At 52.2% G+C, this 14,457-nt stretch overlaps 4 protein-coding genes across 4 annotated transcripts; 3 read left to right on the top strand and 1 right to left on the bottom strand.

The window, feature by feature from the left end:
• Positions 1–6,912: 6,912 nt before the first annotated feature.
• PG994_001595 (uncharacterized protein) lies at positions 6,913–7,161 on the top strand (the record flags this gene model as incomplete). The annotated part of the gene is made up of 1 exon (XM_066853004.1): positions 6,913–7,161. One exon carries the CDS (start codon positions 6,913–6,915, stop codon positions 7,159–7,161), a length of 249 nt encoding a protein of 82 aa, XP_066721145.1.
• Positions 7,162–7,580: 419 nt separating this feature from the next.
• PG994_001594 (uncharacterized protein) lies at positions 7,581–7,955 on the top strand (the record flags this gene model as incomplete). The annotated part of the gene is made up of 1 exon (XM_066853003.1): positions 7,581–7,955. One exon carries the CDS (start codon positions 7,581–7,583, stop codon positions 7,953–7,955), a length of 375 nt encoding a protein of 124 aa, XP_066721144.1.
• PG994_001593 (uncharacterized protein) lies at positions 7,955–9,524 on the top strand (the record flags this gene model as incomplete). The annotated part of the gene is given in 3 exon segments (XM_066853002.1): positions 7,955–8,288; positions 8,303–8,766; positions 8,790–9,524. 3 exon segments carry the CDS (start codon positions 7,955–7,957, stop codon positions 9,522–9,524), a joined length of 1,533 nt encoding a protein of 510 aa, XP_066721143.1.
• A 1,918-nt stretch (positions 9,525–11,442) lies between these two features.
• PG994_001592 (uncharacterized protein) lies at positions 11,443–13,591 on the bottom strand (the record flags this gene model as incomplete). Its single annotated transcript, XM_066853001.1, has 7 exons — positions 11,443–11,496; positions 11,566–12,177; positions 12,236–12,412; positions 12,491–12,542; positions 12,604–12,776; positions 12,917–13,105; positions 13,235–13,591. The coding sequence occupies 7 exons, from the start codon at positions 13,589–13,591 to the stop codon at positions 11,443–11,445; spliced, it is 1,614 nt and encodes a 537-aa protein (XP_066721142.1).
• Between the last annotated feature and the right edge of the window lie 866 nt (positions 13,592–14,457).

The following is a 14,457-nucleotide window of genomic DNA, read 5'->3' as shown; positions in this document are numbered from 1 at the left end:
CAGAATTTTCGTCACCTCGATCCACTGTGATGTGCATGTGTACTCTATGCCGAGACTACCTACGGGCTTTCCCTTGGTATGCCGTGTGATACGGCTAGGTGTGCCTGAGGAAATGATAGCGGGTGTATGTTGACCAAGTACCAAGTAATAGAAACCGGAGAAAACCGATACGTTGCTCATCCCGAAGGCCACATTAGCTTTGCATGTCATTTCATCCTTGGAACCCCGTTGGAAAGCCCAAGTATTAGGGGGTTTGGTGTTGACGGCGCCGCAGGGGGTTCACAGTCAGCCCGGGAAAGCCTAGCTGTGCATTAGAGCCTGCATGCGAGGTGGTGTACACGTATGTTGCCGAATTTTGGCGAGTTGCCTACAATAACAGGGTGGCGGCACGGTTATTACGACTTGGGGTTGGCTGGTGCCACAGCTACATACGAAGCCAAGTTACGGAGGAGTATAATGGTGATGGTCACCGCCTGGAATCATACGTGCAGGCAAGCAAGCAAGCAAGGTACGATCTGCATCCCAAGGTTGAAACGAGCCCTGGCAACATAGCAAGCGGTGATACACGTTTCCTGATGCCTCGCTTCTGGAAGATGGTTAAGTATGTATGGATTGAAGCAAGCCGAACAGGAAGTTTTCTAGAAATGTTTCAGGCATAAAGAGGATAGATTAGTGTCGGCAAGCAGCCGCGTGGTTGAGGTTCGTCTCGGAGCGCAACGGTTGCTTAAGCCTTTCGAGTCTTAGCCACCCACCCGGATATTAACCAAGACAAGCAAGCAAAGGGATAGAGCGGATGAATGCGCGGACCCTTCCTGCCATGCCAGCAACAACAACAGCAACAACAGCAACACAAAGTCCAGGGCCCAGAGCCCAGGAGATGACGAGTGCCCATCAGTGGTTGGTGTGGACCCTTGAATTTTCAAATTACATGCCATATCATTTGCACTCGCGTCATCTGAGATGGATATACCTTCCAGTCTGCGCCCTGATGAGATTAAGCACACATTGGAAGTTGCCAACTGCAGCCATCACCTCCATGTAACAGGCATGATCTTCAACCCGAGGTCATGCTACTGTAGCAGTACAGCCCTACCTAAGCCTACCTAAGTCAGTTGACAGTCAAGGTCAAGCCAGCGGCCCCAAAGCTCTGGATCAACTAGTGAGTAGACCGGAATCCAGGGCTGCTAGCATGCTGTGCTTAACATGATCTAGGCTAGCGGCGGTAGGGTATGGGCTGGGCTGGCTTCCACGGCTTCACAGGAAAGCATCGGCAACGGTCATAAACCCCATCACCGGTAACCAGCTCCGTGGCGCCTTGTCTGTTTTGGACTCTAGCTTGCATGTCCTTTCCAAACCTCTCCGTGAGCTGGCTTGGGCTAACTTCTAAGCGGCCGACTAGCAGGACTTACCGTTCTTTGCGTATGCTTATTCCAGCCAAGACGCGAGAGGAGCATCGGGCACTTTGCATTACCCGATTCTATTTGATACTGTCTCTTCAACATGAGGTACTTTTACGCGAACCCCCCTGCCCAAAGTATTGTTGGTGTACCACTGGCACTCTGTTCGCAGTCACCAAGATTAGGGACGCAACGCCGAAGGAAGAACTTGCAGCAGCAGTAAAGGACACTGTGCAGTAGCTGCAGCAGGCGAATCCAGTAAGGGTTAAAGTAAAGCGGATATTCTATCATATTGGTCGGAGGCTGCTCCGTCTTGGCTGATGAGAGTCCAGGGGGCCCCCGCAACCGAGGAAACCCCATGTCAGAAAATTGACGCACCCCGTTAGCTCCGAATGTTTCTCATCGTGTTTCTCATCGAGACCAGGTCGCATAGGCAAGTCCCAAATTTGCAGGTGAGATATGTGGACTACACGCTCACAAGTAGGCGACACGGCGGTTTTGTATGTATGGGTGCATTCTCACAGTCTGCGCATTTTGGGGCACTGGCTTCTCCCAGAGACCCGGTGACCGGCGTGCTACTGGAGGCGAAAATAGGAAGGCTGAAGCAAACAGCCACCATCGATCTTGACCACTGACAAGGACCATTATGCAGGAGCACCTTTGCTTCTCTACCTACGAGAGGGAGTTTGGCCATTTTCGGTACATAAATTCTGATACATCATGCAGGCGCCTATGTATTTCCCCCGATGCCGAATCCTCCGAAATGCTAGGACTGACTCTCAGAACAGCTAGAAAGGTGGAGCTAACCCGCAAGCTGCAACCTCGCAATAGTCTCCTGGCCGCAGAAACGATCGCTCTCGCCATGTAGGTCATTTTCTAACCGATTGGGAGGCGTATGTGAGATGTACGCTATGGGTTCCTTGGCAGTGGCCCTTTGGGAAAGCAATCTTGCAAATTGGGTGTCGTGGCAGGCACGCAATATGCAATGATCAGCATTAGGTAGGTATGTTTTCATTTCGGCCCTCTCTCTACTCCGTACTTCACCCGGCCGCCGCCAGCCGCCGCAGCCCCTGGCGACCTGCTTCTTGGGATGGTGTGGCCGGTCTAGTCAGTCTACGACGTAGTCACACCTGTTCAGATGCATCTGGCATCAGCGGTATCCTAGCTCCACAAAGTTCAACGTGGTGAGATGGCCTGACCGACACCCCGGTCCCATGCCAGGAACCTCGTGGGTTGGTTTTTTACTGTATTGTCGATGAAAGCCGCGTACGACATACGATCTGGCCTGCCTGCCTGGTCTAGCCTCAATCACTCGAAGCAGGGGGGGTGTTGTGACCCGTTGGCTTTGGTCACTGTACTGTTTGCTTGCGGGACAACGACTCTGCTTTTGGCCACACGCCTGTTCCTTGACTCTTCGTTTCAAAGAACACAGGTGATGTGTGCTTGGGAAAACGGAGGACAATACGGAGTACAATCGCTTCTATAAGCATCCTTCCTCTGCCAGACAAAACATGCATACATATATATTGCATGCATGCATAAATACCTGACCTATACAAATGGGGAAAGCCATAGAGGCTTCTATTGAGCAACTACCGGTGCCCATCAGACATTTCTCGCCCGCGACACTAGATCTCCAGAGGCAAGATCGGAAGCGGTCGGATATCTGAGATCGCTCATTGGACTGGGTGATCAGGTCAAGCAAGCGCTGCATTGTTTAGGTAAGATGGCACGTAGGCTGGTTGTTTTGGAAATCCACCCTCCTCCCCTCTGCGGAACCGGCCTGCAATGCGACCTTGACAAGGCCGGGATCTCCTCACCTACATATTCCACTGCCCCCAGAGGGACGCTTCCCTGGCATGCTGGTTAGGAACGGCACTGTATTAATAAGCTGTTAGCGCGCACAAAGGTGCAAGTCGAAGCTCGCTAAGCCTGTAGTTTAGGTCCCCTAACCTCGGAGGCATTTGACTTGGTCAGGTAGGCGTTTTGTCTGAGTTAAGGTAAGTAGTAAAGCAAAGCAAAGGGCAGTTATAGTCAGCGGCGATTTGTAACCAAGCGCAGACAGCCCTGCGTAAAGAAATAGCAGCACAGGTACATGTCTATATCAGACTGCGTACCTAGATGGATGGCATCATGAATGGCAAGCTCCTTACCATGGCTGTGATCCTCACAGACTCATGAGATTTGTATGTCATGGGTAGCGAGCGGGTGGGTTTAGGCCCGAACGGAAGATACCGCCACCCCTGTTCATCCCGTAGAGCGCGCCAGTGCTACAGTACTGTACTGTACATACTTGATAAGTGATCGTCCATACTACTAGGCAATATGGAGCGATGTAGTATTGTTACTAGCTATACTGCTCGCTTCGGATAATGTACTTCACCTTAGCATGCTTATTGGCTCCCAATCGCCAATGCAGGCTGGGGTCAGAAGGAGAGAGGTATTGTGTATAACACCAAGACAATTGAAGATATGTCAAGTACATAAACTGCAGATGAGAAAGATGGGGTTCTCAAAGCGCCCAACGGCCCCGACCTGGTTTAAGTGAGCATCGACACGGACAAGTGACTACTAGTTCGACTCGGTTAGTGAGACCGGTCAACTGGAGACGCTATTTCGTACATCTGCCCGCCCTTGGGTGTCAAGGAATGAGATCCGACGGTGTTCGGCGAGTATGTAAGGTAAGACCTTTCCCCCTGGTAGATAAACTCGATACATACGTCACGCTAAACTGGAAAAGGGGGAAGGGGGAGGAGGAGGGGAGAGCTGGAGTGGAAGAGTGGAAGGGGAAGGGGAAAAAAGATGATGCATATTGTTAGGCTCCATGACACTTGGACCAACTTTTTCTCCTCCTCTAGAGTGCCTATTGATCCTTTTGCGCCGAGCCGACAGAAGCAATATGATAGGCGAATGTACCATGAGTGACTGATGGTTTTGATTCACCGTCCCTTTGGGGCTTCATGTGGCATGCGGGAGAAGAATAGAATTCGGCAACTGGCTAGCTCGCTATGTTTCAAATGTTTCCATTTTGGTTCTGCATGGCTTTGATCAACCGTCAGAGCCGGCACCTCTATCTTTTGCTTTTTGTTTCTGAATTGCCCTTTCCTGGCGTGTCAAACGTGCAGCGATACACAATCCTACGCTATATGAGCATCATGCCTGCGTATAACGAAGCCGGGGCGTCGCTTCCACGGTAGCTGTGCGCTGTGTATGGCGCGTCTACTGTCCAGGTTGCCTGCCAGGTCCCGACCGGCTGGCGGACTGCCTTTTCGAGTACTTCGTCTTCTTTTTATTAGTGCCTCGGGATGCGATCTTCATTGGTATCGAATGTATCTAGCTCCGTATAATGACGATGCATCCGGCATACAAACATCAATATATCTCAATATGCAACGTGGATACTACTCGTGTGCTACATACATGCATTGCGCACTCCAAGCAAAGCGCGCGTGGTGCATGTTCACAACCAGGTCGGCCGGCCTACTCTACATAAGAACAATCATACATAAAATAAACCCCCCTTGCAAAATATCCAATGTTGGAACATAACACTGTGAGTGACCTGGCGGTGGAGATCTGCTCCCTCCCAGCGCTGTGTACATGTCGAATTGATTTATGTCCCGCTAACTGGGGCAGCAGCCCATAGCACAATGCAATGCCGGCTCGACGTGCCTAGCCTGCCATCCAACGCTAATACGGTACAGTACAAGTTACAGACAGTAGAGGACCCCATGGTTGGATGCGACCGGGTTTCTTTCTGATATGCGCCGAGACGACCATTCTCTCCATTGGACGAGCGAGCGTTGTTGCGCTCGGCAGCGAGGATAGCAGATAGATGGCTCATGTAGCTACCTTGGGGTTACTGCGCGTAGGTCGCCACCCACGATATATCAAATGCCATCGAGCGTATCTGATGAGAGCCGACGACGACCTTGGACGGGAAACCGATGGGATGGAGGGATGATGTTGGCCAATGGCCGCTCTTGCCCCGGCGCTTCAGGCATAGTGCTTGTCTTCGCGTCCTAGTGTCGTCTGGTGTTTTTGGTTCGAGTGTCAGTACGGACCCCCGGCAAGACTACAGAGTTGAGAGAGGGACGGGTAGTAGTAGTAGTCGATGTCAAGTTGACTGGCGCATCACCTTAAATCTTTTTCGAAAGGGTAGCCGGCTCGTTCGCCAGCAGCGGCAACGGCAGCGGCAGCAGCAGCATGGTCTCTCTCTCTCTCTCTCTCTCTCTCTCTCCTCCATGCCTATGCTTCTCAAGTTTACATTAGTTTCGGGGCCCAGGGTTTCCTCCTCTTTTTTAGTCGACTTGGTCCGAGGTTACTTACTAGAACAGAACATGAACCCAGGACGGCCCACCTCCGCTCGAAACACGTTAGCGATTTTGGTCGATGAACATCACTCCGAGCCCTGTTCCCTCTTCTCTTCCCACTCTTGTCCTGTTCATCTGCAGGGATACAAACCTCTGGAAGGATTCGCTCACCCCTCCAGATTATATTTCCGATTTTTTGCTTTGGCGCACGGAGAGCCCCGGGGCCTGGTCCCGGGCAAGCTACTCTATTGTACATAGCTGCTTGACTACCGTCCGCCGTCCGCAAACCGACTAGACCTGCCCCCATTACTACTACCACTACTCCTGTTCTGCTACTGCATACTGTTGTTGTTGCTACTGCCACTGCCACCGCTGCTGCTGCTGCTGCTACTGCCACATCTTCCCTTTTTCACGTCGCTGCCCGTTCTAGTAGGTACTTCCTATTTGTTGTTGTTCCCGACCAAAGACAAAAAAAGAGGGCAGTCTGTTTCCCTGCGTGCGTATACACCACAACTCTGCCATCGACGGTCCTTGCTTTTCTGCCGTGGTTCCTTTGGTCGAGGGTACATTTCCAAGCAACATACATAATTCACCGCTATCTGGATTCCTGTTTAGGCAACCCGCGTCAAGAGGCCAATCCTGGGGGGGATCACAATACTATATTCACCAAAGGGCAATTCGCACAACCGCCACAATCGATGCTAAGCTGCCATCTTGTTCTAGGCCAACTGGCACTTCTACAATAACCGGTCGCCCACTGGCTCCTGAAACCTGCGGGACACTGCTCGGTCAGGCGAGCATACCGCGGAAAACTTAGAGAGGACATAGCGGCAGTCAAGTAGCACAACGCTGCTGCAACGCTGCAAGGCGCTGAGATCGCCTCGACGACGCACTCGAGAGACGTTTGCCTTTACGGTTCCGATCTCTTGTGGCATTAGTACGAGGGGGGTCCCCCAGCCCACTCGCCGTTTTCTGGTTGCATATCAGCCCTCCCCAGGTACTTTCTGCATCGACAGTAGCGCCCTGTGGCCACCACCCAACTACTAAGACCTCCCACGAGACTCGCCAATAACCGTACTGCATGTTCCTTGAGCGGCATCCTCTCGGGATCCGACCTATTGGGGAGTCCTTGGAACCTGTGCCCAATCAGACCACGGCCTACTGGAGACTGAAGTTGCCCACGATGGCAACTTCGTCACACAATGCCTTTCTCGATCCCCGAATCCATCCACAAGGTCATACGACTCGTCTTCAGTCTCGTCCGCAACCTCGCCGAAGCCGCCAACCCAGTACCTCAGCAGCTTGATGAGCACAAGTGCGAGGTCCGGCGGCTCTCATGCCCCCCAGTCTATTGGCATCCCACCTCTACCTTCTGTCAGTCAGTCGGCATTCCAGCCGTATACCCCAGGGACAGCGTCATCGGTAATGGGAAGAGATTCACTTCCCTCTAACGACTCGGTCGCGAGTACCCCGGGTCTGTCGAATGCGCAGCTTTCCGCCAACGTCCAAGCACAGAAGCGTGCATATCGCCAAAGAAGGAAAGACCCTAGGTAAGAAACCCCTACCTTGCCTGGCCCCGATCCCGCGTAGCTCTGTGGCTGCTTGGTGATAATCCTGATGCACATATCGTGTGACTTGTGCCGCTGTTCCATGACCCAGAGCCATTCCCCCCAAGGCTGTCTGTGTCCTCAGACTCATCCTAATCCTAGCTGATGCATATCGTCCGACTAATCGCTAACCTTCTACAACGAAAAGCTGTGATGCCTGTCGCGAGAGAAAGGTCAAATGCGATGCAACAGAAACGACAAGTTGCTCAGAGTGCTCCAGTCGCAATGTCAAATGCCAGTTCACAAAGGAGACGAACCGACGAATGTCTTCCATCAAGCAGGTGCAAGATCTCGAGAAGCAGATCGAGCGTGTACGTAGGGAGAACAACACGCTCAAACGCCTCCTAAACGACAGAGATGGCCAGATGGACTTGGATGTAGAGGGTGTTGATCAGCTGGCCATCGCCATTCCGGAAATTGGGTCCGAGCCCAAACGACGGAAACGAGCAGCACCGCTTCACGATCCATCGAGGGCACGGACGAACGTCCGGAATATTTCGAAGGGGCTGTTCAAGCCGCCGGCGCCTTATCGACCAACGCCAGTGGCTGCGCTACCCGAGTACGGCTTCCATCACCGCCACCCAGGTCTGTTACGGAGGCGCTTTTGCACTCTTATTATGGTGCGATTCATGTCATGATGCCACTGCTACATTGGCCAACGCTGCAGCGCGAAGTGGAGGAGGTATACCAAGGTGCTGGCCTGCAACGCATGTCAGCCTCTTGGCTGTCCACTCTCTTCGCAATTTTGGCGGGTGGAAGCGTGTTTAGCAGCGAACGTCACCCAGACCGCATACATCAGGCAGCCGAACTGCTGGAAGTCTCCCGCAGCCTTGTTGACCCCTGGAATAACGATTTCAGCCTCGACAACGTGAGAACAGCGTTCCTCACTTCACTAGTTCTGAATGAACTCAACCTGAAGTCGGCAGCTTGGAGCGGGTTGGGCACTGCAGTGAAGATGGCCCAGGACATGAGTCTACATCTTGAGGTGGGGGCTCCCTCAGGCTCGAGGCCGACATGCGACGGCGAGTATGGTGGTCCATCTACATCCTCGATCAAACCATGTCTCTCGACATGGGCCGTCCCTCCCTTATTTACGATGCCGATTGCGATGTTACGTTACCAGAAGCGATAGACGATCATTATCTCCACGCGGAAGGGCCGGTGCATCCCCTCAATGCCGACTCCCTGACTCATTCGCTACACGTTATTCTCAATGTGGTCCGCTCAATACCTGCCATTGTGCAAGCTCGAAGCTCCTTACCCATTACGCCGACGCGGCTGTCCACTTTCGATGCACATTTCGCCAACTGCCAGAGGGCCTTTCCAGCAGCCTGCGATCCCGATAACCCCTTACCTATCCCGCCCCATATGCTGATGCCAATGGCGTATCTTATGAGCGCTCGACTATTGCTTCACCGGCACAACCTCGCACCGACCTGCCCTCCCGATGTCCGATCGAAGCTATTGCCCAGTGTAGCTACACTGCTGCCGAAACGGCTAAGCTGATCGCTCGAACTAACGCCACACTTGCCGATGCTGCGACGGCGCTACTCACCACTCATATTTTCAGATCGGCTCTATTCCTGGTGATTACAGAACAACACGAACTGGCAGGGGTTTGCATCCGTGCTCTGAAGTCGATAGACGTTCGGCGTGATGTCGCAGTACCCTGTGGCCGATTCCTTTCGTTGTTTCTTTCGGCCGTAGCCAACAAGCGCGCCGAGGTAGCAGCGTATCTTCCTAGGTCTGTGCCTGGCTTTGGCGCACAGCGCCCACCCGCAGCTGCTTTCCAGGAGGCTTTGTGCAGGGATGAAGAGCTGTTAGCATACCTAGGCGCCGACTTGCAAGGGGGCGTTGAATCTGCATGGGTGTGGGTGGGAGCTGAACGCGACGCCATGCCCACGGCGGCGTCGGCGTCGGGTGGGATAACAAGATCTGAAAATCGGACGGGACTTAGCGCGGAGGACCTCCGAGATTGGGTTGGTTGGGATCGGCTGGACGGGCAGCTGCGAGGCTCAGCGACGGAAGCCTGGAGCCCGACTTCCCAGTACGCTCCCCATACGCTGCCGCCGATCAAGATGGAACCGATGCCGGGACCGAGCATCCCGAGAAGCAGCATACCCCCGAACGAAGGCTCGTCCGCCAGCCCGGCGCCAAGCGCCGCGAAACGGAATACAGAAAGAATCAGCATCGCTAATATCATCTGAGCCCCCATCAGATGGGAAAGGATATATGTACAAACTCAAAAACGAAATAAGCAACACAAGGGAAGCTCCCCACGGAATTCCACGAAACTTTTTATGAAACGAACGAGCGAGGCAATCGCCAAACGTTTTTCTCCTTTCTTGACGATTTCCAAGCCTACATTCAGCGGCTTGGCAGCAAGCGTCATCAGAATAATCTCTGTATCATTATTGTCATTTCATAAAAATGCGGTCGTTGTTGGTATTGAGCGGAAGGCCCCGGTTTGTTGATGATGCTATGCCCCCTCATGGTGTACTGCTCAATCTATTCCATCTCTCAATTTTTCCTTACTACCTACTCATACCGCAAGGTCGCAATGTCGACTTTATTTCGTAGCAATTGCAGCCACCACTTGGCGGCTCATGGCATATCAACATGCTTTTTCCATTTTCTCTACAACATTACGACGGCGCAAAGCCACCCAATGGAAGAAAACCGGCGGACGGACAGACGCGGGGAGGGAGCCCATGCTAATGAGGAATTCGAACTTATTAATGCTACAACTGGGGGAATAGTCGTCGTTGTCGTCCTTCGGATAAGGATTCAAGGTTGTGTGTGTGGGAAACCGGGGGGGGGGGGGCTGGGCGCTGGGGCTAGTCGGTAATTATTACAGGTTCGCTATAGGGTCGGGTCCGGCGTCAGTCCCGCTTGGAAGCAAGGAAATCGGTCGATCCATCCGTCGCGAGGGAGGAGGAGCCACGAACGATCACCACCACCACTACCACAGCAGAGGGTCTGAATGGGCGTGCATATATTGTATTGTGATTGCTTTTGTAATGTTCTTACATGGTGAAGGCTGGTTGGGTTGGATGGTTGGTTGATTGGTGGGCTATGGATTATGGAGATTTATAACCTATATCCGAACCAGATACCTGTCCGACGTGAGGACGCGATTTCCACAATAAACATCCAACCAAACAAACAAAAAACGCCTTCTCAAGTATCATAATCATGCGTGTGCTCGAACTCCGGATGCGATGACGCTGCACGGCACATCTAATAGGGGGCGGAGCAACTTACGTAGGCTACAGGACTACATACTTCATAGCTTACCATGGTTGTAGTTGTCTGGAGTGGGACACCATTCGGATAGCCGCCCGACTTTTGGCGCCATCAACCGTTGCAAACCCCGGCCGACCCCTGCTAGCGACGACACACAGCATCACGCTGTCTGTGGACATGCATAGGTTTCGAATTTCCCGAATTTCCATGGCAAACGCGATGATCGGCAGAAAGGCAGTTGTGGGCAACGTGAAAGAGGAGCCGATTGCTTACCCAGACGCCGGGAAATTGGATCATCTTGTTAGTCCAGCAGGGATGGGCGGGCGGTTTGGGTGCTTGGCTGGTCAGGGGCTCGGCAGAAGGGCCGGCGGAAACTAGTAGTAGATCAATAAGGGTGGAGCTTCAGCGTGACAATGGAAGAGTTGGAGAGAGAGGAGTTCATGTTCCCAGTCCACTTACACCACCAAGGAACAAGGACAGCATCGCCACATGTCTTCCGAAGCATAAATAATGACTGTACACGCAGGTGGATAACAGCATCTTTGATAAGTACCAGGAATCATCGTCACAAATGCATACTTAGCTTAATGCAAGATGCGAATGGGGTATCGCAGATTCGCTACGGCCTGCGAGAGGCACAACGTGCAACAGTCTGTATATTCAGCACTTGTATGCTGCTGAAGAATCTACAGTACTTGTGGAAAATATGTGCGCCATGGTGGCATGAGTCCATATAGTATCTTGCCGTAGTATAGTTGCTTTTTTTAAATCTTCCTTCCTTCCTTGGGAACATAGCGCTCGATATAATTCTCGCTCAAGCAATAACTGTCATGATTCATCAAGACTTCATTCAAAGTCTCCCAGCATCACATTGGCACTCTAACAGATAGAGTGAGTCTTGCCATGCTTGCCTTGAATGGAATGTTTCTCGTTCTAACAACAACAGTTAGCTTTTTGCCCTATTACCGTTGCTGTGTACAGACAAGGTGGGAGTTTACTTACAGCGAAACGGGGATGGTTGTGCTTCGATTGAGATGAGTTAGTAGCGTGGTGGGTCTTGACGAAGTCCTCCATCTTCTTCACAGAATCCCGGTCCATCTGCTCGAGCAGCTCCATGCAATACTTGATATCACAGATCAGGGCGTCGCATCGGTTCTTGGTGAAATCCTCACGGACCACGACACGCAGCATCTTCAGTTGATTCGTGTGGGGGGCCATTGTGTAAGCCGGTACAACCCAGCCACGAGCACGCAGCCTGTGTGCCAAGGCGAACTCATCGAACTCGTGCTTGTCATCTGGGTTCAAGCGGAATGCAACCAGGGGCAGGCCTTTGCCCGACTTCTGCGACATGATAACGAAGCCCAGAGCTTCCAAGGAGTTCGAGAGGTAGTCAGCGGTGCGGGTCAAGTTGCTCATGATGGCGCGGTAGCCCTTTTTGCCGAGTCGAATTAGCTGGTAATACTGCCCAATAACCTGACTAGCACCCTTGGAGAAGTTCAAGGTAAAACTTGACTGATCGGCGCCGAGGTAGTTGATGTTGAAGACGAGTTCCTTGGGCAGGTACTCGACAGAGCGCCAGACAACCCATCCTACACCTGGGTACACAAGGCCATACTGTGATATCGTCAGTTTCTTGGCGACATGGCAACACGTTTCAAGATGATTGACGTACCTTGTGGCCAGATACGTTGATCGAGACCACACGCTCCAGTCTGAAGTCCCATTGCAGATCGGGCATCACAAACGGAGCCACGAAACCGCCGCTGGCAGCATCGACGTGAATCGGGGTATCCATGCCTTTCTTCACCAGCAAATCGTTGATGGCCTTAACATCCTCGTACTCGCCAGTCTAAGCATCTTGGTTAGTCACATACTTGCACTTTGCATACTCGATTATTCGACGAGCTCATGCTGCATCAAGGATAACAGGTTGGATGGTCCAGTGTGTCTTTGTGCCCATCTCAAGAGCAAGTGACTTACTAAAGACCAATTTTGTTATTAGCAAAGGAGAACCTCAGAAACCAAATGATTGGAGCTTACTTACCATAGGTAGTTCCCAGAATCGCGCAAATACCAATAGTATTTTCATCAACCAGATTCACCGTCTCCTCGGGGTCGAGGACATAACGTTCCGGCGTGCAGTAGACAAGCTTCTCATCGATCTCGAAGTATCTTGCAGCCTTCTCCCAGCAGACTTGGACAGCCGAAGACATCTAAGGAGCACAATCAGCATGGCACTGCCGAGAAGAGGGGAATAGCCGCGGAGCAGCGAGCCTTATACCCCATCATATGCTCCACAAACGCTGCGATGGTGCATAACGTTGCTGGTATTGTTCTCTTAGGGTATACTTACGATGATGTTGGGGTTTTCCGTGGAAAGGCCAGCTTCCTTTCTTGCGTTCTTCCACCGTCTCTTCATGGCAAGGACTGCCAGCATGATGGCTTCCGAAGAGCCGATGCAAGAAGTTCCAACGGCACCAGCTGCGTTACCCTCCTCGGTAGGCGCGTGGAACAAGCGGCCGATCATGGATACACAACGGTTCTACCGAAGAAGAAAGAAGGCACATGGTTAGTGAAACGTCCTTGTGCACCGGTGCACTTGCATCATATGTCTTGCTGTGAACGGATCCCCGCGTGCTTTGGCGTGCGGTTGGAGTGGAGAGGAACTCACCTGGATGTCAGCAGACTGGGGGTACTCCTCATAGTCGATGAAGTTCTTGGAGAAGGACTCGGTCATGAGCTTTTCGGCTTCCTCTTCCATGTAGGTGGTGACGAAAGAGGCCAGGTTCAGCATGGGGTTGCCGTCGAGACTGAGGTCGTCCTTGATCATGCGGTAGGCGACCTCTCTGGGCATCTCACACTCAGGCATCTCGTGGCGGGGCAGGTCCTCGGCCGCGAACCTGGAGCCATAGACGCTGGTGGTGAAGGAGTCATCCTCGTTGCTGAGCTGCAAACTTATCTTCTTGACGGCATCAGGGAGCTTATCCTTGATCTCGTTATCCTTGGGAATGTTTGCAAGGTGGACCATCTTGGCGGTATTGCGAACTAGTATACGCAAGTGGAATTGTGGGGTGTGTTGTTGTTGGTGTTGTTGTATAGAGAGGAAGGGAGCGAGAGGGAAAGAGAGAAAGAGGATTGACCAGAAGGGGGAGCGGGAGGTAAGAACAGTCAGTACGAGGTGAGAAGTGAGTAGAAGGTGAGTGCGTGAATGAGCTTGGCTGAGTCCGAATTACACGTCAACTATATATAGTAAGAAAGGCAGGTACGCTTCCTATGAAAGTGCACTATAGAAGGAAGCTACATGTACGTACCTACACCGACCTGTGGATGGATATGGGCAATGAATCAAACTTGAAAGTATCAATCAATGGATGCCAGGAAGGTGCGGATGCGGGGTAGCAAGTATAGGGGCTTCTGACCGCAATCAGCAATCAAGAGGAGCAGGAATCAATGAATGAATCAATGTCAAGGACGAGGTTCTGTTGCTTCCGCCGGTAGAGTGAGCGCTTTATTTATACCTACATCATGTATTCACTATGGACGGTGACCAGCTCACAGTGACGAGGGAAAGGCCATCTGATTGACGGCGTCGTCAGTGTCAGGCCAGCTTACAGTGCGTAACCTACTTGTTCATCCAGATGACAGATAGGGAGGTAATAATAAGTCAAGTTAGCAAGTGAGCAGTCACCCCACGACACACACCGAATCGACTCTCGTTCTGCCTCTCCCCCTAAACCGTACAGGATGCTGGGGCAGACATGGTTTCAGTACTTGTAAGGATCCTGTTCGTCTCTGCGCGTAATTGGCGACCTCGGGGTAACACGAGCAGCAAGCTTGGTATGTTTCGCAAGCCCAAGATGGCAGGGGCCGGAGGGTTGGCAGGAAAGCTTGGCA

The sequence above is a fragment of the Apiospora phragmitis genome, assembly GCF_038363925.1.
Source record: "Apiospora phragmitis strain CBS 135458 chromosome Unknown utg000002l:1.0-5516284.0:1.0-5523493.0, whole genome shotgun sequence".
Taxonomy (NCBI): domain Eukaryota; kingdom Fungi; phylum Ascomycota; class Sordariomycetes; order Amphisphaeriales; family Apiosporaceae; genus Apiospora; species Apiospora phragmitis.
Note: the sequence above shows the minus strand (reverse complement) of the source record. Positions and strands in the feature narration are given on the sequence as shown.